At 31.0% G+C, this 26,844-nt stretch overlaps 7 protein-coding genes across 11 annotated transcripts; 3 read left to right on the plus strand and 4 right to left on the minus strand.

Annotated features, from left to right (window-relative positions):
- The first annotated feature begins 362 nt into the window (after positions 1 to 362).
- On the plus strand, positions 363 to 2,650 carry LOC134827413 (importin subunit alpha-3). The gene is made up of 6 exons (XM_063840033.1): positions 363 to 492; positions 794 to 934; positions 994 to 1,224; positions 1,300 to 2,130; positions 2,191 to 2,367; positions 2,424 to 2,650. The coding sequence occupies exons 1-6, from the start codon at positions 433 to 435 to the stop codon at positions 2,508 to 2,510; spliced, it is 1,527 nt and encodes a 508-aa protein (XP_063696103.1). The 5' UTR covers positions 363 to 432; the 3' UTR covers positions 2,511 to 2,650.
- Positions 2,651 to 2,771: 121 nt separating this feature from the next.
- LOC134827204 (V-type proton ATPase catalytic subunit A) lies at positions 2,772 to 5,451 on the plus strand. Of its 2 annotated transcripts, none has more exons than XM_063839819.1 (6): positions 2,772 to 2,923; positions 3,056 to 3,152; positions 3,275 to 3,469; positions 3,563 to 5,043; positions 5,105 to 5,201; positions 5,259 to 5,451. In XM_063839819.1, the coding sequence occupies exons 2-5, from the start codon at positions 3,077 to 3,079 to the stop codon at positions 5,195 to 5,197; spliced, it is 1,845 nt and encodes a 614-aa protein (XP_063695889.1). In that variant the 5' UTR covers positions 2,772 to 2,923; positions 3,056 to 3,076; the 3' UTR covers positions 5,198 to 5,201; positions 5,259 to 5,451. The 2 variants fall into 2 exon arrangements, with proteins under 2 accessions (XP_063695889.1, XP_063695958.1); XM_063839888.1 differs by having other exon boundaries at positions 5,272 to 5,451.
- A 585-nt stretch (positions 5,452 to 6,036) lies between these two features.
- On the minus strand, positions 6,037 to 14,943 carry LOC134836695 (protein slit). The gene is made up of 22 exons (XM_063851882.1): positions 14,829 to 14,943; positions 13,704 to 13,926; positions 13,573 to 13,644; positions 13,442 to 13,513; positions 13,238 to 13,381; positions 12,938 to 13,173; positions 12,730 to 12,868; positions 12,056 to 12,199; positions 11,773 to 11,988; positions 11,524 to 11,681; positions 11,301 to 11,448; positions 10,941 to 11,231; positions 10,552 to 10,848; positions 10,423 to 10,494; positions 10,274 to 10,345; positions 10,069 to 10,212; positions 9,093 to 9,783; positions 8,673 to 8,883; positions 8,020 to 8,615; positions 7,863 to 7,956; positions 7,174 to 7,310; positions 6,037 to 7,115 (listed from the first exon to the last, which is right to left on the minus strand). Exons 2-22 carry the CDS (start codon positions 13,904 to 13,906, stop codon positions 7,029 to 7,031), a joined length of 4,224 nt encoding a protein of 1,407 aa, XP_063707952.1. The 5' UTR covers positions 13,907 to 13,926; positions 14,829 to 14,943; the 3' UTR covers positions 6,037 to 7,028.
- Positions 14,944 to 15,947: 1,004 nt separating this feature from the next.
- Positions 15,948 to 18,443, minus strand: LOC134833959 (endoplasmic reticulum chaperone BiP). The gene is made up of 3 exons (XM_063848472.1): positions 18,283 to 18,443; positions 18,111 to 18,220; positions 15,948 to 17,900 (listed from the first exon to the last, which is right to left on the minus strand). Exons 2-3 carry the CDS (start codon positions 18,218 to 18,220, stop codon positions 16,058 to 16,060), a joined length of 1,953 nt encoding a protein of 650 aa, XP_063704542.1. The 5' UTR covers positions 18,283 to 18,443; the 3' UTR covers positions 15,948 to 16,057.
- Positions 18,444 to 19,801: 1,358 nt separating this feature from the next.
- Positions 19,802 to 21,861, minus strand: LOC134836913 (uncharacterized). 4 transcript variants are annotated; one of them, XM_063852194.1, is made up of 4 exons: positions 21,620 to 21,861; positions 20,549 to 21,402; positions 20,257 to 20,470; positions 19,802 to 20,202 (listed from the first exon to the last, which is right to left on the minus strand). In XM_063852194.1, exons 2-4 carry the CDS (start codon positions 21,380 to 21,382, stop codon positions 20,075 to 20,077), a joined length of 1,176 nt encoding a protein of 391 aa, XP_063708264.1. In that variant the 5' UTR covers positions 21,383 to 21,402; positions 21,620 to 21,861; the 3' UTR covers positions 19,802 to 20,074. The 4 variants fall into 4 exon arrangements, with proteins under 4 accessions (XP_063708264.1, XP_063708265.1, XP_063708266.1 ...); XM_063852195.1 differs by having other exon boundaries at positions 19,802 to 20,187; positions 21,602 to 21,861; XM_063852196.1 differs by having other exon boundaries at positions 19,802 to 20,191; positions 21,602 to 21,861.
- Positions 21,862 to 23,251: 1,390 nt separating this feature from the next.
- Positions 23,252 to 25,201, plus strand: LOC134838419 (fez family zinc finger protein 2-like). The gene is made up of 8 exons (XM_063853952.1): positions 23,252 to 23,382; positions 23,571 to 23,918; positions 23,980 to 24,079; positions 24,136 to 24,226; positions 24,287 to 24,540; positions 24,606 to 24,777; positions 24,838 to 24,975; positions 25,030 to 25,201. The coding sequence occupies exons 2-8, from the start codon at positions 23,576 to 23,578 to the stop codon at positions 25,093 to 25,095; spliced, it is 1,164 nt and encodes a 387-aa protein (XP_063710022.1). The 5' UTR covers positions 23,252 to 23,382; positions 23,571 to 23,575; the 3' UTR covers positions 25,096 to 25,201.
- Positions 25,202 to 25,321: 120 nt separating this feature from the next.
- LOC134838430 (eukaryotic translation initiation factor 4H) lies at positions 25,322 to 26,820 on the minus strand. The gene is made up of 5 exons (XM_063853963.1): positions 26,667 to 26,820; positions 26,078 to 26,377; positions 25,906 to 26,015; positions 25,624 to 25,845; positions 25,322 to 25,559 (listed from the first exon to the last, which is right to left on the minus strand). Exons 1-5 carry the CDS (start codon positions 26,690 to 26,692, stop codon positions 25,411 to 25,413), a joined length of 807 nt encoding a protein of 268 aa, XP_063710033.1. The 5' UTR covers positions 26,693 to 26,820; the 3' UTR covers positions 25,322 to 25,410.
- Between the last annotated feature and the right edge of the window lie 24 nt (positions 26,821 to 26,844).

Here is a 26,844-nt window from a genome sequence, read left to right on the forward strand (position 1 = left end):
GAATAAACTTAATAAAAATTCAATAAACTATACGAAGGCCAAACAAAATGACTGATAATACATAATATTTTAATAGTTATTTTGTAAGATATTGAAATTTTGTAAAATATTGAAAAAAAAATTAAAGAAAAGAGTAGGTATGTACAAATATTTTTTGCACCAGAAGCAGACGAAGGCTTTTACCAGTCTTCACAAAAGGTTCTTTTGTTATATTTTTGGCAAATTATTTTAAAATTTGTCAGACATATAAATACATACCTATAAATATTTAAAAATTAATTTTAATAACGCCTTTCGACTCATCGAATTTCGAATGAGTAGTGACAAGAAATGAAAGTAGGGCAGAAAAATGAAGAGTGAAATGAAGAGTGGGACATAAATATTGTTAGTCTAAGAAAGGTGGCGATTCTGTGAAAAAAACTTTTCGCAAAAATGAGTGACATAACGAAGAACAGGATACAAACATTCAAAAATAAAGGCAAAGACCAAGAGGTAAAAAACAACAGTGAAAAACAACTCATTTTGTAGTGCTTGAACACAACTACGTCAATTTTTTCGACATCCAAAATGTGTCTACACAAACTTTGTACATAAATTGCTCAGCGTGCAAAAGGACCCGAATTATGAAGGTTCCTGTTAGAAATTGTTTCATTGTGTACAAATTAACAAATAGTTTAGTTTTTACAAGTAACGCAAGTGATTTTTGAAACTAAACCCAAAAAAATATATTTCTTAAATACCTATTTTTTGAAGCATGTAGATGCAAATTTTTTTTTTATTATGTATTTAACAGGAGATGCGGAGAAGGCGAAATGAAGTAACAGTGGAGCTGCGGAAAAATAAAAGGGAAGAATCGATTCTTAAAAGACGTAATGTTCCTGTTGTAGATTCAACTGACGAAGATGACTTATCATCTTATAATTTAAAGAAACTAGTGAGCTTTTTTACAAAACACTTTAGAACAATACCTAGAAATTAATTCTATTTAATAAGGTCGCGTCTGCCGGAAATGTGAATGATCCAGCTGAGCAACTTCAGGCTGTCCAAGCTGCAAGACGGCTTTTGTCATCTGATCGAAATCCTCCAATAGATGATTTGATTGAAAGTGGTATATTGCCCATTTTGGTAGCTTGTTTAGAACGGGATGATAACCAGATGTTGCAATTCGAAGCGGCTTGGGCTCTAACAAATATCGCATCGGGAACACAAGCCCAAACGAACCAGGTATGGGTTCTACATATGTTCTTTACCTAAACTCCTTACTTAGTTTTACTTAAATTCGCTTCAAAAAATCTTCAGGTTGTTACTGCAGGCGCCGTTCCCCTATTTCTAAGACTCTTGACGTCACCAGCCACAACAGTGAGCGAACAAGCCGTTTGGGCTTTAGGAAACATAATTGGGGATGGACCAGCTTTGCGTGATTATGTTATAAATTTAGGAGTGGTTCAACCTCTATTATCATTCATCAAGCCCGATATTCCCATATCGTTTTTAAGAAACGTTACTTGGGTCATTGTTAATTTATGTCGAGCAAAGGAACCGCCACCTCCAATGAATACCATCCTCGAAATTCTTCCAGCATTGAACGTCTTGATTCACCACACCGACGTTAACATCCTCGTAGATACCGTGTGGGCTTTGAGTTACTTAACAGACGGAGGAAATGAGCAAATACAGTTAGTAATCGAGAGTGGAGTAGTACCGAAATTGATACCGCTTCTTTCACATGTGGAAGTAAAGGTACAGACCGCTGCTTTACGAGCAGTTGGTAATATTGTGACGGGGACAGATGCTCAGACACAGGTTGTTTTGAATTGTGATGCACTTTCACATTTCTCGTCGCTTTTAAGTCACTCTAAGGAAAAACTCAGAAAAGAAGCTGTTTGGTTTTTATCAAACATCACTGCTGGTAATCAAGCACAAGTTCAAGCGGTAATAGATGCTGGATTACTACCTAAAATAATTGAAAACTTGTCCAAAGGAGAATTTCAAACGCAAAAAGAGGCAGCATGGGCTATTAGCAATCTTACAATTAGCGGGAACCATATGCAAATTATGACTTTGATCAATCATGGTGCTATTCCACCGTTTTGTGATCTGCTGAACTGTAAAGATACACAAGTTATCAATGTGAGTAAAGTCTTTGATATGCTATTTAAATATTTATCGATAAGAATACACATTTTGTAGGTAATTCTTGACGGAATAAATAATATGTTAAAAATGGCTGGTTCAGAAGCTGAACGTATAGCTAACCTCATAGAAGAATGCGATGGAGTTAGCAAAATTGAAGAGCTTGAAAATCATGAAAACGCAGAAATATACAAATTAGCATATGAAATTATCGAAAAATTCTTTTCTGCTTCTGTAAGTTTATAAAAGTCTTCTTCAACATCTTTGGATTCAACTCTTTCTAATTTCAGACGGATGGAGCTGAAGCTGGCGTATTGAATGAAGACGAAGGATTTAGTTTTAATCAAGATGTTATACAGGAGCAATTTCAATTTTAAATGCTTTTGGATCCCTTACAATTTATCTAAAATAATATGTAACAATATGTATTTAATGTTTTATTTTTTTTTCTTTTTGTAAAGTAAATAACAAAAAAAAATCATTATTTTATTAAATAAATAAAAAAAAGAAGAAGAATGAAAGGCTAAATCGTTTTCAATTAAACTGTTTTCAAACTGTTTTCGATTTAAAAAAAAAAACTCGCTGGGATTGCAAATCGTCACAATTTGACAACTGTAGACATCATTTTTCGTCAACGAAGAATAAAAAAGTAACCCTACGTTATTACTTTATCAGAACTGAAGATTCGAGTATCGATTATTTTTGTTCTGTTTTTAAAAACATTTTTCTTAAAAAAGTAACTCAATTTTCGATCATCCAAAAGCGTTTATCATTTGAAGTCTTACGAAAGGTGTGGTAATTTTTTTTCTACTGAAATAAAAATTGACTTTTATCAAAACTTTCTGAAAAACTAATCCCGTGATTCGATCATGTGACGTACTAAAACACCTAATGTTTTTCTTTTTTTTATGTCTTTTCAAAGAAAACTGATACATCCTAGAAAATGGCAAATCTTCAAAGAATTGCAGAGGAAGAAAAAGAATCCAAATTTGGATATGTTTATGCCGTTTCTGGTCCAGGTATGACCTAAAAAATAGTTTTTGCATTTTCTTTTATCGCATAAAGATTACCTAGTACCTACTTACTAGGTTCCTTGCAAATGTAGAATTAATAATATTAAACTTTTTTTTTTATATAATAGTCGTCACTGCCGAACGGATGTCTGGCTCAGCTATGTACGAGTTGGTCCGTGTTGGTTATTATGAACTTGTGGGAGAAATCATTCGTTTGGAAGGAGACATGGCAACCATTCAAGTTTATGAGGAAACTTCTGGTGTTACCGTTGGGGATCCTGTGCTTCGAACGGGAAAACCATTGTCCGTAGAATTGGGTCCAGGTCAGTACATGAAAAATATAATAGTTCACAATTTTCACGTGACTTTCAGTTGATGGTAGACTTGATGCATAAACCTGTATTAATAACTTTCAGGAATTATGGGAAGCATTTTTGACGGTATTCAAAGACCACTGAAAGACATCAATGAGCTCACGAGCTCCATTTACATTCCAAAAGGTGTGAACATACCAGCGTTGTCAAAAACCGCTTCATGGGACTTTGCTCCTCTAAACGTTAAAGTTGGGGCACATATAACCGGAGGAGATTTATACGGTATTGTCCACGAAAATACATTAGTGAAGCACAAATTGTTGGTGCCACCGAAAGTTAAAGGTACCGTAAAATATTTGGCACCGGCAGGAAATTACACTGTCGATGACATTGTCTTGGAAACTGAATTTGATGGTGAAGTAACCAAATACAGCATGCTTCAAGTGTGGCCTGTACGGCAACCTCGTCCTGTAACTGAAAAACTTCCAGCAAATCACCCTCTTTTGACTGGCCAACGTGTATTAGATTCATTGTTCCCCTGCGTCCAAGGAGGAACGACCGCTATCCCTGGTGCATTTGGTTGCGGCAAAACCGTAATCTCCCAGGCTCTGTCTAAATATTCAAATTCCGATGTAATTATTTACGTTGGATGTGGAGAAAGAGGAAATGAAATGTCAGAAGTATTGAGAGATTTCCCAGAGTTATCTGTCGAAATTGATGGAGTCACAGAATCTATTATGAAGAGAACTGCACTAGTTGCAAATACATCAAACATGCCTGTAGCTGCTCGAGAAGCTTCTATTTACACTGGCATCACATTATCCGAATACTTCAGAGACATGGGTTACAACGTATCAATGATGGCAGATTCCACATCCAGATGGGCAGAAGCTTTGCGTGAAATTTCTGGTCGATTGGCTGAAATGCCTGCTGATTCGGGTTATCCTGCTTACTTAGGTGCACGTTTAGCTTCATTTTACGAGCGTGCAGGGCGCGTCAAATGTTTGGGAAATCCAGAAAGAGAAGGTTCAGTATCCATTGTTGGTGCTGTATCACCACCAGGAGGTGATTTCAGTGATCCCGTCACGTCTGCGACCTTGGGTATCGTCCAAGTGTTCTGGGGTCTTGACAAGAAATTGGCTCAGCGAAAACATTTCCCCTCTATCAACTGGCTCATTTCTTACAGTAAATATATGAGAGCATTAGACGATTTTTACGACAAAAACTTCCCAGAGTTCGTTCCATTACGTACGAAAGTCAAGGAAATTTTACAAGAAGAGGAAGATTTGTCAGAAATCGTCCAATTAGTTGGAAAAGCTTCTTTAGCTGAAACAGATAAAATCACTTTGGAAGTAGCTAAATTGTTGAAAGACGATTTCCTACAGCAAAACTCTTACTCTGCGTACGACCGTTTTTGTCCATTCTATAAAACAGTCGGAATGTTAAAGAACATCATAGCTTTTTATGATATGTCAAGACATTCAGTTGAGTCTACAGCCCAATCGGAAAATAAAATTACATGGAATGTCATTCGCGATTCAATGGGAAATCTTTTGTATCAACTTTCCTCAATGAAATTCAAGGTAAAAATACTTGCAAACAGTTTGTACCTATGTATATATACTTTTAAAATTTATTTATTAGGACCCAGTTAAAGAAGGCGAACAAAAAATTAAAGCAGACTTTGACCAGTTGTACGAAGATTTACAACAAGCTTTCCGAAACCTTGAGGATTAAAAAGGTTTGTTTATTTTTAAAATATACGAAATACTATGTTTAATTTTATGAAATGTGTTAGTATTAAATTTTAGATATTCAAAATAAATAGTATACTACTACTGGGACAACATCATCATCTGTTCATGCGAGCAACTACATGGGAGTTAACTAAAATAATAAAATTATGTTAAACATTATAAATTTATTGTAAAACATTATGCAATTGTTAAGAAATAGTTATTGTGCAATAAAGAATATGTTGTGCTCAATAAGTCTTTTATAAACTTTTGATTTGTTTAATAAATCATCACTTTTTCTGCAATAATGAAAAACAATTTTCGTTTACATTTTTTTATCATTTTATTTTCCATCTCGTCACCAAAAAGTATAGTATTCATAAAATACCAAACTAACTTAAAACTATGATTTTATATTCTCCTAACTAAATTGGAAGAAATAACTTGAATAAAAACATGAAAGAATCAAAATATGTCGAAAAAGCATATAAATAATTTAAATGCAATTTAAAGTGGCAACGATAACAAAAAAATATTGATTTAGCTTAATGATGGCTTTTAATTAATCTTATATATATTTAGACCGAATGTAAGAAAAAACTTGCATTTGTAAATTTGCTATATCTGAATTTATTTTGAAGCAATACTAATGCAGGTTTGTTCTTTGAATCGTTGCAATTTTTTTTTTTTGAAATGTTGTTCATTTGTATGATACATAAATGTATAATATCGTATTTCAATATATAATAGAAAATTAATTCTAACTGGTTTTCGAAACTTTGATTGTATTTTAAAACAATACCGATTATATATTTTAAACTCACTGAATTGTTTGGTCTTAATAGTTTACAATAGTTGTTTTTTAACATTAATTTTTAAAAAAAACTTGTCCGATGCTTTTTCATACGTGCATATTAGAGACAAGGCAAAATATTCAGATAAGCGTGAGTTGAAAATCTTTGTATAAATATAAATTTTCTATAAAGCAATAAAAGATGCTACCAAAACAATGACCTTATATTTCTAATAATTCTTCTTCTCAAATAACATGCAAATACCGAAAAACACGTTAACAACGCCGCTAGACCAATCATGGTCTGCATAGATTTATGAATACTGGAAGGATATTTAAAATGATTATGATTATGATGCACCTTTGTCATTTTAGAGAGTATTTTTCTTTCTAAATCAACGTCAAAAATAGGAATAATAGCTAAATTAAACACATCTTTCGTTATATTATCTGGCTTTTTAGTTGTTGTCTTAATTGTATTATATATGCGAAGATCGTCTCTCATGATATTTTTATTGTCTTTGAAACTATCAATTTCATTGTGTTTAGGCTTATGTTTCACCATGTTAGTGTGCAAAAGCAAATTAGGTAAAACATTTATAGATTCATTGACCTTTCTATCATTTGTGATTTTTGTTAATGATTGATTCTTCGGAATTTTCAAATTGATAAAACTTTTTGAAGAAGTATTTATGGCTTCATATTTTTTTACATTATCTAAATCACCTTTATATAGCAACGCTATTTTACCATCTTTTGTCATCACTGGTGAATATTTTACAGTTGAGTTTTTCCTATTACTACTATTACTATTTGAAAATTTTAAATTAGATTTTGTGTTATTGTTTTCTACATTTTCGAAAACTATTCTGACTGTACCTAAAGGAGTCGATATTTCTTTAAGTAAATTATTTTTCTTTAATTTTATTTCCTTCAGTGACTTTATGTTAGGTCTGTGTTTTTCCTCGTTATAAGCTTCGTCGTTCATAATCATATCATCATTTTGAATTTCGGTTTTGTCTTCTTTATTATCCTCCAGTCAATTACAATTCGATGTACAATGACACTTTCGAATAATGTTGACATTCTTGACATACTTGCTCTTATCATTGCAAATCATTCGCACCTATAAAATTATTGCATTTAGTAAAATTATTATCCAGTTATAAAGAATACCAGTATACCTTTCTTTTCTTTTCAAGTTTTGAGCCACAACATCGGTCTCCACATCCTCCAACGCATTTAGCATATTTTAAAATTTGTCTTGACCTGCAATCTCTTTCTGTGTAGAACTCTTTTATTTGTTGCTTCTTACATAACGCTAAAATTTTAAATACACTTTTAAATATAATGCTTGTAATTTTTTTTTTTAATTTGAAAATGAAACTCAATTGATTGTCCGGTGCCCCATTTTAGAGTTCAAAAAAAAAGCAGAGAAAAAAAAAATTTTTTTTAAATTTCATCCAAATTAATTGTTTTTAGGTTTCTTATAATATTTCATATAAGAAATTATTATTATTAAGATTTTTTTCAAATCAAAATTACTGAAAATATTTTTCAAACAAATTTTGACAGTTATTATTTAGGATATCATAGGATATGTTGATAAATCAATTTCAAATAGGGTGTCAAAAAACATTTGTTGCAAATTTCAAAAAAAAAAAAAAAAAAATTCAAGCAAAATTAAAAAAAAAAAATAATGTAAAAAAATCTTAGAACAACAAAAATATTGATTAAAGGTTAAAAATTGGTCAAATTTTGCGGGACCGCGGTGCTGCATCCTCAAACCTAACCTGAGTTTTTGCAAAAATTGCTCAAAAACCAAAAAATTTTATTTTTTTTAATTGTGAAAAAAGTTATAAGAAAACATTACCTTCTTGACAGAGTTTTCCTGTGTAACCTTTATTACATTTACAAGTTAAATCATCGATACATTGTCCATTCGTACATGACTTTGCGGTGCATGTCTAAAAATTAAATAGGTAATCAATTAATTACCACTTCACCCTTTACATTCCAACAAAACTTACCTTAGTGTTATCATTTACCTCGCTATAATTTGAATCGTCATCTTTTAACATGCTACATCCATGTTTCATTTTTTCTTCCTTTAATGCATTGAAGAAATCCACACGTTTATTATTTAACCACACTTCTCTTAGGCATCCATTGAAACTTGTGGTGTTACGAATATGCCACTGTTTTTGCGCTCTCAAAGCTACATCTTCTGGGAAACCTCCTATATATAAAGGCGACGAGAGTTTCAATTGATTTTGAGCACCTTCATTCACAATTGATCTCGATAATCCCCCATCTACACGAAGTGTGAAATTTTTATTCATTGCAATCATCTCAACTGTATGGTATCTTCCATCAGAAACCATTTCGAAACTATACATGCTGGATACAGGATGATTTCCTATGTCATAACTTATACGCAATCTACCATGGAATAATTCTGCCGCGATATGTTCTTCATAACCATCATAAAGTAGCACACCATTAGTAGCCAACGTGCTAAATGTGATTGTTACGTTGGTAAATGGTTTTGTTTGTAATGGTTCAAGCTCAACATATGATTTGTTTGCTTTAAATGAAATTGACGTCAAATATTCACAATATTTTCCTAAAAAGAAATAACATGATTCATGTTGATAAATTACACTGGTATTGCGCAAAGTACCTGTAAAACCATTAAAACATTTGCAAATGTAGTCAGAGTTTGATGGATCAGGTTGGAAACATTCGCCATGTTTACATTCGTGATTTTGACATGGAGAGGTTTGTGGATATATCATTTCAACTCCAACACTGTTTTCACAAAACTTTCCGAAAAATCCAACGGGACAGATACAAGAATATCCAGTGGATTCTGGTTGACAAGTACCTTCATTCTAAAATAAAATGTATTTAATAAGCAACTTATAAAATAAAATACTTTAAGAGATATTCATGAATACAAAAAAGTTTTGGATTATCTTATACCAAATTTGTTTATAGGATTAAGTATAAAAATTTTCTAAAAACCTAAAAAAATGTTCAACTTTTGTTGCAAGATCTGTGAAATCCAAAACGGTTTTCAATATTTTTTGTTTTGTATTACCTGACATAAATTATTTAGACATTCATTCGAATAAATAGAACAGTTTTTTCCTCTATAGCCATTGACACATTCGCATTTGTAGTCATCACCGAGATCAATACATTTTCCATCATTTTGACACGGATTATTTGATGCAGAGCAAATCAAAATTTTGTTTTCGCAATATTTTCCAGCATATCCTTGAGGACAAATACAATTATATGAGTTCAAATCATCTACGCATGTTGCGTGGTTCATGCATTTGTGATTAAGACAATCATCTAAATTCTCCTCACAACGATGACCAGCAAAACCTTTTAAGCATTCACAACTGAAACGTCCTTCGTCCACAACAGAGCAAGTTCCATTGTTTTCACATGGATTCCCATAACAAGCATCAATAAGATGCTCACAATCTTTTCCATGGTATCCTGGGAAACAGACACATTCATATGAACCATCACTTCGAGACCGACAATTAGCGTTGTTTTTGCACGGTTTTGCATAACAAGGCTCGCATTTCGATAACACTGATAGCGGAGGCGTATTGTTACACGTAAAATGACTTGAAGGTGTCGATAAAAGAATTTTATCCTTGAGCTCTAAGGGAGCAGAGCATCTGGCAATTCCAGGTTCAATGTAATCTTTTTTTATCCAATCAGACAACCATTTCAATTTGCAATCACAATAAAAAGGATTGGCACTGATTGCACTGAAATAATATTTTATAGGTTTTTGTTATTTACACACAGTTTACGATTTACATACATAACATTTCCACCAAAAATTAAGGAAATCAATCAATCCTGCTTGGAAAAACAAAAATAACTAAACGAGAAAAATTGATCGAAGAATTCAATTCATCGTAAATTTCCGAGCTTTCCTATGATTTAGTAAGAATTATTCTTTTGATAGAGAAATACAATATTTTGAAAATGTAACTTTAAATCATACCGATCTACTAAACAATGAAAAAATATGTGATCACTAAACCTACATGTGAGTTAAAGATACTAAGTCCGCGAACGTTCCTGAGGGAATAGTCGATATTTGATTTCCATGCAAGGATAATACACGTAAGTTTGTGAGTCCAGCAAAAGATTTTGATTGTATGCAACGAATCTCATTGAAATTAAGTATCCTGAAAAAAGAAAAAAAAAGATTATTTTCATTCCAAATTTAAAATTCCTAAGTTGTCATACAGTGTGGACAATGATGTTAAACTAGAAAACACTCCATCACTCAGGTATGTAATTTTATTATTTGAAAGGTCACTAGAATAAAAAAAAAAACAAAATAATTTAATGTTTTTTTTTTAAATTTTGTATCTGAATTTGAAAATATTTCTTACAATCTGATCAAATCCTTTAAAAATTGTAAAGGTTTCGTGGAAATGCTGCTAATTGCATTAGAATCAACGTATCTAAGAAAAAAATCAGGATTAACATTTAAAAAAATATGGTTTAAAATAGAAACTAACAATTCTGTAGTAGCAATGGGCACATCAGCAGGAACTTCAGTGTAGTTATTTTTTGAGCATCTAATAATTGTACCAGCACAATTGCAATTTGATGGACAGTAATCGCTTCCCAAACAACCAACATCTCCAGCCTCGTTACATATGAATTGATTCAATTGAATATCAATGATAGGCAAGCCTTTTAAATTTGCAGGTGCGTTGCACATTGCTACCGAATTCACAAGCTGTTTTTTCTTTAACCACTCAGGGAACCATTTAAGATGACAATTACAATCTAATCTGTTGTTCTCCAGATTTCTATGAAAACATTTTTCGTTAAATTTTTAATAAAAGTAAATACATATGTAATTCAGATCAACTGATCTTATTTAAAATGTATGTTTACTTACATAAAGTTTATTTGAGGAAAATGGTCAAAAGATCCAGGCATGATGCAGGTTATGTGATTTTGCAACAATGACAATTTTTTTAGAGAGTGCAATCCGCTAAATATTTTATTTTGTATAACTGTTAACAAGTTATTATCCAAATAAAGTTCCTGCAATTTAACTGCCCCTTCAAAGGCAAATTGTTCAATGTTTTTGATCATATTATTCTTTGCAAACATTCTTAATAAATTTGGTAGACGTCCGAAAAACCCATCTGACTGTATGGCTTGAATAAGATTATTATCAATCAATCTAAAAAAAATAATATTTTTTTTATTTTTAAAAGTTAATACGTAAATATTAAAAAAAAATCATGCTTACAAATCAGTTGTAAATAATGGAATATCTTCAGCAATGTTTGTCAAATTCAACATACTACAGTCCACTTTTGATCCGGAGCAAATACAGTTTTGAGGACAGTTTATTTGAGCACTGCAATCTTGAATTCCAGAAGGAGTCGATTTATCGCCTAAAACATAATTTTAGTTTTCGTTTCATCTTGAATATATCTAAGAAGCGCTATTTTTTAATTTCTATAGCTTACATTTCATTGTTTCTTCCTTTATTGACTCAAGACGTCTGCGACTAAGCCTTTTTGGAGTATGACAACGTGCGCCACTCGTTTCAATTGGATTTTTATGAAGGTATTCCGACAACCATTTCAAGTTACAATCACAAAAGAATGGATTCTTAGCTAAATGTCTATTTAAATAATTCAAGAAATACTCATGATTCATAAATACAAAAACAAAGAAAAATACATAAAATAAATAATAAAATATTATATATTTACAGTGTTCTGATGTTGTGCAGTGGCTCAAGTGTCCCATTGTAAATTGTCTTTATATTATTGTCGTACAAAGATAATAAGCTCAAATTTTGCAGATCTTTAAAAGTATCTCTTCTGATACATGATATCTCGTTTGCATTTAAAAGTAGCAATTGCAAAGATGTTAATCCTTTAAAAATATTTACTGGTAGTTCCTTTATTTTATTTCCGTATAAAACCCTAAAATTATATAATTTTTATTCATCTTAAATATTTATATTATTTTGAAGCCAAAAAAGTTACTTACAAAGTCAAAAGATTTTTTAGTCCTCTGAATGCATCTTGTGCTACTGTTGTTATATTATTGTTTGATAAATCAATCCGACGTAGACTTACGTACAAAGAAAATGCTCTAGCATTTACGGCCGTTAAATAATTTTGTTCCATTCGTCTGAAAAATAATTCAATTGAAATCAGAGCGTTTTTCAAATACTTACATGTGATTTTTTCAGTGATTTTTTTTTTATTCAAATGAAAATAAAAAAATAAAGTCCAAAATTTTTAAAAATAAAATGTTAAAATAAAAAAAGAAATACTATTTTCATACAAAATGAAAATTTTTAAACAACGTTAAACATTTTTATTAATTATCTTTTTTGAGATTTGCTAATTTAAAATAGATTTCAGAATATTACATATTAAAAATTAAAGACAAAAATTTCATACAAAATTTCTAAATCATAATTTAATAATTTTTTAAACAAAATTGAGTAAAATTTGAAAATTTTTGAACAAAATTTTTAAAAAATATCTTGAAAAATTATGAAAATACACCGAAAAACGGCTATTTTTGATGAAATTTTTTGCTTTTTTTTGCCCCATTGGATTTTCGACTTTTAAAATGGAGCATCGGACTTTATTTTTGAGTCTCATTTGGAGCGGCCTTAGCAAGATAAAATAATAAATTCTTATTATACTTACATTTCAACAGAGTTGTCTGGGAACTTTTCTGGAATAAATGTTATACCCTTTTTACGACAATCGATAATCCCGTTGTTGCATTTACATGGACTGCTACATGTCACTCTTGGTTTGCATGTATCAGTACTCTTTAACTGAGCTAAAAATTTCAATGAAATTTATTTTAAAAAAAACTATATTTAAGGCATCCAGTATTTAATCAACTTACCTGTGCATTTTAATTCATCATACGAAATTTCGTTAATCTTTTTGAACATTAAGTTTTCGGGTGTTTGGCAACGAGCATGTGGAGCTAGTCTTTGATTCCTTCGTAGAAATTTAATGAACCAAATCAACTCACAATTACAATTAAACGGATTCTCAGAAAGTCTTAATGTCCTTAGTTTTACTAGGCCTTTCAAACTTTCCTCCTTAATTGTTGACAAACTATTGTTGTTTAGTGTTCTACATAAAAAGAAAATCAAATTAAGTTAAAAACACAAACACAATAATTTTAATTAAAACCTACAAAATTTCCAGTTCAGCTAAGTCTTTGAAAGTTGATCCGTGAATACATTGTATCAAATTATTGTCCAGATGTAAGCTTCGCAATGCTTTAGGACCTTTGAAAGTATTTCTAGATATCATTTCGATTTTGTTATATGAAATATCGCTGAAAAAATTAAAATATTTGTGAAAAAATATGTAAAGTAACGGCTTTCTCAATACTTACAGTCGTAAAAGACTCGAAGACATACTCAAAAAGTTTTCCGGAATCGATATTATTTTGTTGTTATTGATGCGCCTGATAAAAAAGTAAATTTCAAATCAAATCAATTTCCTATCTATCTATTTAGTACTTACAGAACTCTAAGTTTAGACAATAAAGAAATACCATCTTCGGCGAGATAAACTATTTCGTTGTTGTGTAAATCTCTGTTTAGAAAAAAATCTGTGTTACGAAAATGTAGCAAGCCTTTTACAAGAGATCTTACAATTTTTCTGTTGTTGTAGGAAGTTTAGAGGGAATATAAGTTAGTGATCGACGAGCACAATCTACCATAACTCCTATGCAACTACAAATTCTAGGACATTTTTCGGTAATTTTCACATCGGTTGAGATGTTGTGTGAGGTTGCGTGTATTTGAAGTAAAATTGAAAGAACAAGAAAAAAAAACGTTCGTTTTTTATGGACCATGATGAACTCTGATACTAGGGCTGAAAATAGAAATAAAAGTGATTTTTTAATTTTTGCAGTCTCATATTAAATGTCCAGTTCATAAGCATCCGGTGTTTTTAGTGGTCGATATTTTTTTTATTGTACATAAATTTAAACATTCATATGGTAATAATCAAATAGATGATAATCCTTAAACGGTAAATAAAATCACGTTTGATACTTAAATCCATCATTTATAATTTACGCACTAAGAGAAAGAAAAGTTATTGAAACTTTATGTTTTGTACAGCTTTTTCAAATGCATAAAACGTAGGAACACATAATTTTTAATGAATGTAAATACCTAATTATTCTATGTGTCTGTTGAACGGGAATGTTCTGTTTTGTTTAAAATAAAATCGATTGACTAATAATATCATACAAAAGTACGACCTCTATTAATGTTTTATCAGCTTTAAAAAAATTCAAAATTGTTCTCCTGAAATTTTTACCATTTTATTATTTTGGAAATCAATTGGAAGGCTACCAGAAAATAAAAAGATAATAAAATAATTCCTAGAATGGCTTAACATAAAGCTTTAGCTGTAATGATTTTCTATTTTTTTTATTTTCCATTCTATTTTTGAATACCAACATTACTTTTATTGAAAAAATAAATGGATTTCACAAAATTATTGATCACAACATTTTTAAGCCTTCAAATTTAAGCAAAGTTGTTTCTTTTTTTATTTTTTGTATTTACAAAAAATGCCTAATTTCATTTTTTTTTATTTTCTTCAGTAGCCACATAAGTGAACACAACAAATGCATAAAATAAATTTCTTATTTGTTATCTTAGTATTTTTAATAAGTCTGAACACACACGATAATCAAATACAGGACGTTTTCTGTATCTGATTTAAATATAAGTTTATTGTTTATTATTTTTACTTTATCTTACTTTCAGTAACTTTTTCATAAATTACTTTTTCACTGTTCTCTTGGGAATCTGGATCTGTTTTGAAGATGAAAAATATTTGACGAAATGAGATGACTTATTTTGTGATTTGTTTACCTTAACTGGTTGACGTTGGCTCTGCTTTTTTATTCACCAATCAGAACAAAGCGCATGGAATCCGACTTTCTTATTGGAGGAGAGCCAAAGTCTTTTGTAATTGGCCAAGTACGCCACTTATTTGGGAATTTTCTTCTTAAAAAATAATCGAGTTGCGTTTGGAAAAGGAAAATAAGTAATGGAGCACAGACGAAAGCTCGGGAAATTAAAAAGGGCGAACAAAGGAATGGAATTAAATTTTTGGGATTGTAGTTTATGCACATTTCGAAACAATCCAGAGGCTTTCAAGTGTTTAATGTGTGATGTGAGAAAAGGTATTTAACAAAGAACTATGTTTTTCACCAAAAAATTTATTCTTCCTGTTCAAAAAGTAATATCATCGCGAAATTTATAAGTCCTATTGATGTTGCAATGAGAAAGCTAACAAATGGTACATCAGCGATCAAAAGAAAGCAATTTGCAAAATACACTTTAAATTTTGTTATAGCTGAGAGTTTTATTGTTTGAAAAAAAAACTTTCTATTTCAGGTACTTCGACCCGAAAGCCTCGCCTTAATTCAACTTTGGCAGCACAACAAGCAGCAGTTAAGAATTTTCCAGGTGGATCTGGCTCACCATACAACTCAAAACACAACAGCGGAAATTCATCCAAACACAAAAACAGCAGACGCCACACACCTAGAATAAAAAACATTGATCGAACCACTGCTCAGACAAGAGAAGTAACAATAAATTCGGTAACAGTATTAATTACGGAATATTTACCAAAAAAAATGGAAAATCGTACAGAATTTAGTGAAAGTCAGTCAGAAAGCAACGACTCTACAGGATAAATACAATAGATTAATACTGCCATATTACGCGAAATGTTAAGCGCAATTTTTTAAAATAATATTTAATAAACATTTGAAAATAAATAATTAGAGATATGAATAAAAAGGAGATTCTTTTATTATTTTTGAAGTGGATTTTAGTGTTAAATGAATAAAAAGCTTAATCTTTTCATATTTTGTTTTTTATTATTATTAATTATTTTAATTATAAATAAGAAACGTAAGAATTACACAGAGTCTTTTCGAATGAATTTTTTGATCTTACTAACAGACTTATCGACATTATAGTTCATCTTTTAAGTCATCTTCATTCTCAGTTGGTGGTGGGGCTCCTCCAGCTCCTTGATACAGCTTGGCAATAATTGGTTGGACAACGTCTTCGAGAGCTTTCTTTTGTTCCTTGTATGCAGATGCATCGGTATCTTGGTTTTCTTCTAACCACTTGATTTTCTCATCAACGGCAGCTTCCATCGTAGTTTTTTCTTCATCAGTCAATTTTGCTGCCAACTTTTCTTTGTCGTTGATTTGATTCTTGAGACTGTAAGCATAGCTTTCCAATTCATTCCTTGCTTCAACACGTTCTTTTAGTTTTTTATCTTCGTCCGCAAACTTTTCAGCATCTTTGATCATGCGATCGATATCGTCTGGCGTCAATCTGTTTTGGTCGTTGGTAATGACAATCTTTTCTCTATTTCCAGTTCCCTTATCTTCTGCCGACACTTGCAAAATTCCGTTAGCATCAATCTCAAAGGAGACTTCAATTTGAGGAATGCCTCGTGGCGCAGGTGGAATTCCAGTGAGATCAAACTTGCCCAGCAAGTGATTATCTTTGGTCATAGGTCGTTCACCTTCGTAGACTTGGATAGTTACTGTGTGTTGATTATCCGAAGCAGTGGAGAAAATTTGCGACTTTTTAGTTGGAATAACGGTATTACGAGGAATTAGTTTTGTCATTACACCTCCAACGGTTTCAATTCCCATAGTAAGAGGATTGACATCCAACAAAACAATGGCATCTGTGTCTTGCTCTCCGGACAAAACTCCAGCTTGCACTGCAGCTCCGTATGCAACAGCTTCATCGGGATTGATGCCACGTGAGGGCTCCTTTCCGTTGAAAAATTCTTTTACCAATTGTTGAACCTTGGGAATACGTGTTGAACCGCCAACCAAAACAATTTCATCTACATCTTTTTTGTTCATGTCAGCATCTTCCAATACTTTTTGCACTGGCTTCAACGTTGATCTGAACAAATCCATGTTGAGCTCTTCAAATTTGGCTCTGGTTAATGACTCTGAGAAATCTTCTCCTTCAAAGAACGACTCAATTTCAATTTTGACTTGATGATTCGCGGACAAAGCTCTCTTTGCCTTTTCGACTTCTCTGCGTAATTTTTGGACAGCACGGTTATCTTTGCGAATATCCTTTCCTTTTTTCTTTTTATACAGTTTGATAAAGTGGTCCATTACTCTTTGATCGAAATCTTCACCTCCAAGATGTGTATCGCCATTCGTTGCTACGACTTCGAAAACGCCGTTGTCAATTGTCAAAAGAGACACATCAAAGGTACCACCTCCAAGATCGAATACCAAAACATTCTTTTCTCCGTCTTTCTTATCCAAACCGTAGGCAATAGCGGCAGCAGTAGGTTCATTAATGATACGCATAACATTTAAACCAGCAATAACCCCGGCATCCTTAGTTGCTTGTCTTTGGGCATCGTTAAAGTAGGCAGGTACTGTAACCACAGCATGTGTAACTTGTTTTCCCAAGTAGGCTTCTGCAGTTTCTTTCATCTTCAGCAAAACCATGGCGGAAATCTCCTCTGGAGCAAAAACTTTTGCTCCTTGACTCGTTTCAACACTAATGTGTGGCTTACTGTTTTTCTCAACAACTTTAAATGGGAAGAACTTTACATCATTTTGAACCGTGGAATCTGTCCATTCACGACCAATCAAACGTTTAGCGTCAAACACTGTATTTTCCGGATTAGTCGTAAGCTGATTTTTTGCCGCATCACCGATCAATCTTTCACCTTCGGCGGTAAATGCTACGTAAGATGGAGTAATACGGTTTCCTTGGTCATTAGCAATGATTTCAACTCGTCCATTTTTGTACACGCCAACGCTGCAAAAAAAACAAATTTTAATCGTTAGATCAATGAGAGTATTTTACAGTTACTTTGCAGAAATAAGAAAAAAAAAATTAATGACAACCATAGTTGAAGCGTGGCATAAAAAAAATGTCGCAAGTGCTTAATTTAGTTTCTCTAAAATTTGAGATATAAAGTACATAAAATTAACTTTTCTGTGGCTTAAATGTTTAATGGAATCTTACCAAGAATATGTGGTTCCCAAATCAATTCCAATAACGGTGCCTATGTCTTTTTTTTCTTCCGCACTTGACAGGCAAAGAATGCCAATGAAGAAAAATATAATTTTCCACATCTAAAAATTTATTTTATTACTTATTTTTTAACAGAAAAGATCAATTTTCCTTAATGACTTACCTTTTATTCAATTTATTTTATTTTTTAATGGTTTCCTATTCTCTTTCAATTAATGCTTTCTTCTTGAATTTTCGATTTATAATAAGGTGAATTCGGGTGACGCTGCGAGTTTCTCTCGCTAAAATGACGTGTCCATTACGTGTCGGCAAACGAATGGTTAGCTAGATAAAGTGGTGCAGGGTTATCTTTTTACTTTGCGTTGTCAAAAAATGATGTCTAAGCTTATAAATACTATGAACTTGAAACTTGAACGAATCAAAGTTTTTTGTACAAGTCGAGTTAATAAAGGACCTATTTCTCATCCGAGTTCCAAGAATTATTGTGATCGTTAGATGGGACCGAGTAACTAACTCGTACTTTTTCTTTTCTACTAATTTGACTATCCACAAAACTCGTTTTGTAAATTACCAATACTTATGTGTTTGGAGCAAGTGTTTCTGTCAATTCTTAAACTAGAATGAATTGCATTCGTGTATAAAACGAATGACTTGACCGCATTTCAATGTGTTCAATTCCATGATTTTTCATAAATTTTTCGAGTTTTCCCGAAGATATTTATCAATTTTCACTTTTCATGTTACTCGCGAGACTCCCCTGAACATTTTAAAATTTTGAAATTTTTCAAGATTTTCCGATTTTCCATGAATTTTCCGAGTTTTCCCGAAAATTTTCATCAATTTTCACTTTCCATGTTACTCGCGAGACTCCCCTGAACATTTTAAAATTTTTCAAGATTTTCCGATTTTCCATGAATTTTCCGAGTTTTCCCGAAGTTTTCCACTAATTTTCATCGACAACATTTTCCAACGGATGAACACTCATTTAAATTTCCAACGGATAATTTTTTTAAATATGCTGTCAAATCTGTCAATTGAAAAGAATTCGCCAAACCTGCTAATTCAAACAAAGTTAAAGTGGCACACCACACAGACGGACGGACGGACGGACGACATCACGAGCACAATACCGCATTTTTTTCAAAAAAATTGAAATGCGGTAAAAAATTGATGTGTGAGAAATATTTTTTTTATTTCTGCAATTTCTAATTACATCTTATGTATTCCATTCTGAAAATACCAATATGGCGTCATCCATTAAAGGCGTCGGCAAGAATAGGGCATTTTTGACCCCCCCCCCCCCCCCCCCCCCCCTATAATCGTAAACCGTCGAAATTTAACAAAAATTTTGTTCACCTTTAATATTTTTTTCTTACAATGTTCCAAATAAAAAGTTACTCATTAAATATGTATTACAATTATTTTTATTTATTATTCACTAAATACAAAAGTTGATAAAAATATTCAAATTTCTTATTTTTATAAATCATTTTTTTAACTGAATTCAGTGTTTGCACCTATTTTCAATGATTTTTCAGACTGTGTCCGTTTTTCGTATAGACTAAATAATTGTTCCATATAAAGTTTATCAAAAATACGTATTTCTAAGAAGCGGTCATAATATGCATTTAACGTTGTCTTTAAATCACATCCGATTTTACAGTTTAAAAGTTGTTTTCGAATTGAATTTCTAATTTTTTGTTTTACTAAAATAAAATAATATTATTTAAGGCAAGCAAATGTGATTGTAAATATTTTTCAACTTAATAAAACTTGGCAGTTGTTCTCAGAACTTAAAAAATACTACATACAATACAAAAAAAAATATGTAATATCTCAATAAAAAAAAGTCATGGAACGTTACTTAAAGCTAGTGAATAAGTCATAGTACGTAATAAATTTAATATTGTTTTAGTGGATGTGATTTTATGAAATAATTTAATCTGGAATTCTATCTAAAATAGTATATCTGTTGAATGGGTTTCATCACTCCAAAATGCTTTAGAATCTGTTTTGCATCCCTTGATATTTTCGGTTGTTTCAGTTCCGTTTTTTGATACGACCAAGACTACCTTTGAAACATCTAATAATCATTTTTCATCAAACAACGTTATTTTTATATCTCAATTTTACTTACCTTGATGTACATCTAATTTCGACGACGGTGATGATGGAGAGTCAAAGAGGCAGTTTTCAGAAGGATACTCAAATGTCGAAGTCAATAAATCATTGAATTTTATTTTAAGCTTAACGTTCCTTCCTTCAGTTTTCATACATGACTTTCCTTCGAATACAATATTTGCATTGATAAATTCAAATTTGGATGGAGAACTTGTGTCTTCATAGTCGACCTATAATCAAAATAAAAAGAAATATGTTAACTAAGTAATTTACTTAATTGTATAACAAAAAATTAACAAAAAACATACAACAGTCACTGAATTGTCATCTGCGTTTGAAACGTCCGGAAGATGTGATGGTATTTCCTTTCTGTTGCTAAAGTTAAATATCATACTTTGTGTCTCAACAGACGCCTGAGCGTGCTTTTGACTCTTCTTAGGACCTTCATTTTGATCAGTTTTACTACTAGAATTTGCTCCCACAATTGGAATTTCTATATCACTCTTGCTTTTTCCTACGGGCTTCCTTAGAATTATTTTATTGATAGAAATGCTGTTCTTAACGGGAATTTCAGGTTTGTTTTTTTCAATTTTTCTGGCTAAGCTTGGAATGTTTTCATCAATAATGTTTTCCTGATACTTTTCACAAATGTTCGTCACTTTCTTAGAGTTGAATCCATTAGAATGTTTATTAGCCACATACTTTTTTGGAAAGTGAATTTTTTTCGTATTCATCCAGTTTGGCTCAAAAATTCGTAACTTTTCTTTTACTACATCAGTAGGTGGTTGATCATTTTCACTCGGAGTCTCACAATTTCGATTACTATATTCATTTTCTTTTGGTTCCAACAATGTTTCATACGATTTCGCAACAGTGTTAATATCACCATTCATTTTATATTTCTCTGCGGTATTGGTGTCTTGGTCTAACACTTTTGCATCCGCTGTTTCTATTAGATTGTTTAAACTCGTGGATCTACGAAGGATATTTAAGGACGGTCTTTGTTTTGTGCATCCTTGATTAAGAGTCAGACTCATATATCGGCAGCGTAATTTTGATACAATTCCTGGACCATAATGTAGTTCTTCCAATTGATCGTTTTTGATTTCCTTATTGAAGGATTTCTTCATAGATAAAACCATTTTATGGAAATTTTTTCAACCTGTAAAAAATACAAATAATGTTTTTTCTAAGTTTTCATTTTACAGGACAAAAGTACAGGAATTCAAGCTAAATTTCTACATGAAATACTTTCATAAGTATATGAGTATAATACACAGTATTTACTTCTTTTTGTTAATATCGTTTGTTATTTAATAAAATTTAATTTAAATTACTTTTAATATAACTGCAATACAAACCTCTAAATGTATGTCTACCTTTTTTCAAACAAAATATTGCATTTTTCTATAATACATCAATAATGTGCCATGTTTGCATATTCGGAAAATGTTCATCACTTTCCGGTAGTTTTCAGACTTCTCTTCGTTGTTATTTATCTAAATATTATCTTAAAGTATTCTTCAATACAATGGAATTGGCTTCTTAAAACAAGATTCTCAAACAAAAATTATTTTATAAACCAATATTTAAATAATTAGACTGAATAACACACCTATTTGGTCTCTTTTTGACGTATAATTTTTTTTTTTTAATATATTCCAATTCCCTGCCAATAAGTAAAGTATTTATTCTCTTTTAACCGAATGTTACCGTTTTACAACTATTGTAGGGTCAGGGCATTACTTACCGTGACTTTTTGACTTTGATAATTAATTTTTTGGTCTTAGAATTAATATATTTGGAAACCAATTTTTGTGATGAATTAAGCATTCACATGTTCATTACTTTCAATTATAAAATTCGAGTTTATATAGTACATATTTCATGAAAAAACTGAATTTTCCTAAAATTATCAGATTCTTGACTTATCGTGATATGAGTCTTGACCTACCGGGATTTTAAATTACACTAAAAATTGCTTAAAATCTTTGTTTTGCACGTTTTAGTGCATGTGTTCGCAAAATATAAGAAGTAAATTAATGCCTCCATGAAGACTTTTTATGATTTATCAGGATTTTCATAGAAAAAATGAGCTTCAAAAATATAGTTGATTTTGAAATACTAAAACGAAAAAATCAAAATTTACGAGTTTTTAGTTTTTATCGATTTGATGATCTTAGATTTCTGTAACATTGCAAAAAAGTTTATTTAGCATGGCTAAACATGTGTGCAAAGTTCAAGCTGAATATCCTTGAATACAATAAGTTTTTTTTTATTTATGACAATTTGCATCAAAATTTCTACCTTTAAACTTTTTATATCAAACAAAAATTGAAAATCACGAACAAAAATGCTCATCACGTTAAGTCATCCAACCTTACCAAGATTTTGTTTTTCTTGAAAAAAAGTAAGTTCAAACAATTGTTTGACGGCTTCAAACCACTAATTAATAAAATCTAAAGATTTTTAGCCATCTGATACAAAGATATGCACAAAAATTATTAAAATTTAGGATACCTGAATTTAGGAACATATTACGTTTATTTTAAGATACCTGTTTCTTTTTTAACGAAAACTTGTTCGTTCCCCTTGTTTATTTTGATAAACTAAAAACTCTAAAGTGAACTCTATTGTGAAGAATAGGTCTGTTTTTTAAACTTTGGTTTTTTTTTTGACGTAAAAATTTATATAGTTTTTTTTAAAACAGAAATATTTATTAAATAAAGTTTTTACAAAATTCGTTAATGCAACATAAAAATATGTGCAGCTACAAGACAGACAATATGGTAAATATAAATAAAACATAATTAAAATAAAAACAGGTAATTCAAATGTATTGTCGTATAGTTATTAAATTAAATATTAAATATAAATTATTTATTATAATAATTAGCATTATTTTTATATCTATTAAGTAAATTGATTTATTTATAAATAAATACCTACCTCAATACATGATAATATCAAGATAATTATTGGTAGGGTACATACATACATATATTCACCAATGAAACTTTGTAGTTGTTTAGTAAATAAATAAAAAACTTTCTAAAATTAAATAATTTTAAATTTTGTATTTAGCACCTTATAAACCGTACTATTCAAAAATTAAAAGCTAAGTACAAAAAGAAACATTAATGTAAGTATTTATGTAAAAAATATAAGATATTTGGAATAGAAACAAAAGAAAACTAAAGAATTATATGCAACGTCAATCTAATCCTCTGTGTAACCAGTTGTAAATAAAGATGTGTTAATATTTATTACACTTAGGTTGTTTTCACCGTTATTGCTCAAAAATCTTAATAGTTGTTTTCTTCATTTTAGTATCTATGGACGAAAAAGTGTTTCCTGAAGGAATTGACCAAGCTGTGTCTTTTGGTACAGGATTAATTCCCACTCCCACATATATAACGTTGCCTATATCCTTACCCGGTGCTAAATTAAATGATGCTCAAACAGTTCAAATTCAAGTGTTGAATCCAAATTTATTGCAACAAAATGCTTTCCCACCAAAAATGGGATTAGGACAACTTGGATCGTTGGGACAAATACATATTCCACTACAAACTTTACCATCTTACCAGAATACAACAGAATACAATAGTCATATAATAACAGTTGCTTATAATAATGACCAAGGTGAAATACTATGTCAAAATGGATTTACAGATGGTAAGCTCATCCATATAGCTAGATGTTGTTTTTTCTAATTATTTAATTTATTGATTAAAAGATATGACGGTGCTGGCAGCTATTCAGCCACAAGATTTACAAACATCCGAGGCAATCGACTCTACAAAAATAGTCCTTCATGAAAGTACTCAGAATAAAAAGTAAGTTCTTAAAATTTACGTTGCAGTTATACTCATTCTCTTTGAAAACTTTATAGAAATTATAAAAAAAATGGTGGGCGTCATAAAAACAAAGATCAAGTTAATACACAACAATGTCAGTTAATAACTGATCCTCTAATATTCAAGGTAACTCTTAAAAACAAAATAAATGATTAAAAACAAAATTAAATAATTTTTTTTTTCCAGATAGAAGAAAATGAGACAGCAATGTTGGATGAAAAGCAATTTGAAGAAGATACGAAAGAAGATCCTAAGCCATTAAACAAAATTAAAAATAAAAAGAAACTCTCACAAAACAAAGTAAATAAAAAACCAGGATCTGTACACATAGCTACAGCACTCGATGGGACAACATTATTTTGCTGCCCTGAGTGTCAAATGGCATATTCGGAAAAATCTTGCCTGGAAAAACACTTGTTACTTCATAAAATAGATAGGCGGTAAACGTTTATTTTAATAACGAAATCATTATAGGTACTATTTCGATTTAATTATTTTATATTAGATTTATTTGTGATATATGTGGTGCAGGACTTAAACGAAAAGAACACTTAGAAAGACATAAACTAGGACACAATCCAGAAAGACCTTACATTTGTACTATTTGTGGCAAAGGCTTTAAAAGAAAAGAGCATCTTAATTTACATGTGGTTATTCATAGTGGAAATAAAACCGAGGTGAAATTAGATAATTCACATAGTTGTTTGCGTTATCATGCAATTTATTTTTATTTTCAGATTTGTGGTGAATGCGGGAAAGGTTTCTATCGTAAGGATCATTTGAGAAAACACGTTAAATCACACATTAGCAAACGAATCAAAGAGCAAACTGCAGATATAGTGTATTCAGATGTTTCGATAAATACCATTGGACATGTAAGTTGCGATACACATGTAAATGTATGTTTTATATCTACATTTTTTTTTTAGTTTCCAACTACAGTCAAGGTGGAGGCTCAATCAGAACCTATTTCTATAGTTAAGCAGTTGTGTTAATTTTAAAATTAAAAATAATTTTTGAAAGCTATTGAATCAAAACTATCCATGGATATTTTATATGTATGTTTTTTAAAATTAAAATAGAAAAAATTAACAAAAAAAAAAGATTTTTTTTTAATTTGAAAAATTGACATACAATTATGTTTGAAAGTTTTATTGGAAAGAATTTTTTAAATTGTGCAGATTTATCTACAATCATCAACAGAACCTAAAAACGTTTAGCTCGACAATCAAACATACTTTATTATTATACTGAAAAATTATATAATATTTGTAAGCTGTTATACCAGCATTCAAGTAACTTAAAGTTTCTTATGTGGTTTTGTCTGGTAAAGATTTTTCTTCTCTTGGTTTTGCATTTCCGAATATTGCTGCAGCTTGTTTTGTCTCTGCTAATGCATTAACTGGTTCCTTCACAGTTCTTGGTTGTAAAACCAATTTAGGTCGTCCAGCATCTCGATCTGACGAAATGTATTATAAATTTTCATTTAAATGCAAAAAAAAGGAAAAAGAAAACAGAAATACCTTCCACACTAATCGGCTGTTGTTCCTCAGTACTTTTTCTTGGATTATCATTTTTATAGGACCGGTATTGACGATTACCACTGAAATGGCCATCGTCTTTGTTATTTCTGTATTGAAAATCACGCGTATTTTTGTCATATCCAGTATTTTTTTTTCCCCAATCATTGCGAGAACCGGAATCATTAAAATGTCCATACCTTCCACGGTTCGCATTATTACGACCTTTAAGTAGAATAACTTGAATGAAAAAGAGATGCACTATCAAATATTATTAGAGCATACCATCGAATTGACCTTTGTCCCGGTGTCCCTCAAATTGACCTTTATTGTAGAAATCATGAGGACGATCGTTAGCCGAACGATGAAATGGTTTTCCATTACGATTAGGACCTCTTTTTTTTATTAATATAAAAAAAATTATTATCATTTAATGTTCATCTACATCAATACTCACCGTTCATGTTTTTTAGACTCAGCGATATCGATTCTCAATGGTGCAGGGCTTTCATCTAATTGAATTCGCCCATCCAAATCCAAAGCCCGCATCAAATGATCTACTGTTTCAAACTCAACATAACAGAATCCTTTAAATTCATCCGTCTCTCGGTCTTTCACTAGACGTACGTTTTTTATACAAAAACCGTCAAAAATCTTTGTTACATCCCCTTGCACGAGGCCTTGTGGTAAGTTACCAACAAAAGCGATAAAAGGTGGCTCAGTAGGGAGCGGTTTTCTTTGCTTTTCTCCATAACCCCTAAAAGATGTTTTGAAAAATGTTCGAAAATTACTTAAATTCGTTTGAAATGTGTTTCTTTCCATTTTTTGAACATGAATATGGAAGTTAATTAAAACTATGTGTTTCACTTTATTTGCCTTCATATATATTCACAAAAATTAGGAAATGTGATGCTACTGTTTTCAAAAATACATAATCTATTTTTAATATTTAAACCTATTTCATCTTGAATATTTTGTAAATCAAATTTCAGTACTGGATGTATGACTTTTGTATTCCAAAAATTGTAACTGAAAAGCAATGTTACCTGCTACCTTCTCCTCTACCTGACATAATTAAAGTCTTATCTTCGAGTCTTTAAAAAATAACAAAACCGAATCGTTCTACAGACCGTAGTTCTATTTAAATGTTCAATAAACAATTTCGCTATTTCGCTTGCTCAAAAGACGTATTGCGGTAAAACGTAGTTTGGAACCACATCAAGA

Source organism: Culicoides brevitarsis, chromosome 1 (genome assembly GCF_036172545.1).
Source record: "Culicoides brevitarsis isolate CSIRO-B50_1 chromosome 1, AGI_CSIRO_Cbre_v1, whole genome shotgun sequence".
In the NCBI taxonomy this organism is placed as follows: domain Eukaryota; kingdom Metazoa; phylum Arthropoda; class Insecta; order Diptera; family Ceratopogonidae; genus Culicoides; species Culicoides brevitarsis.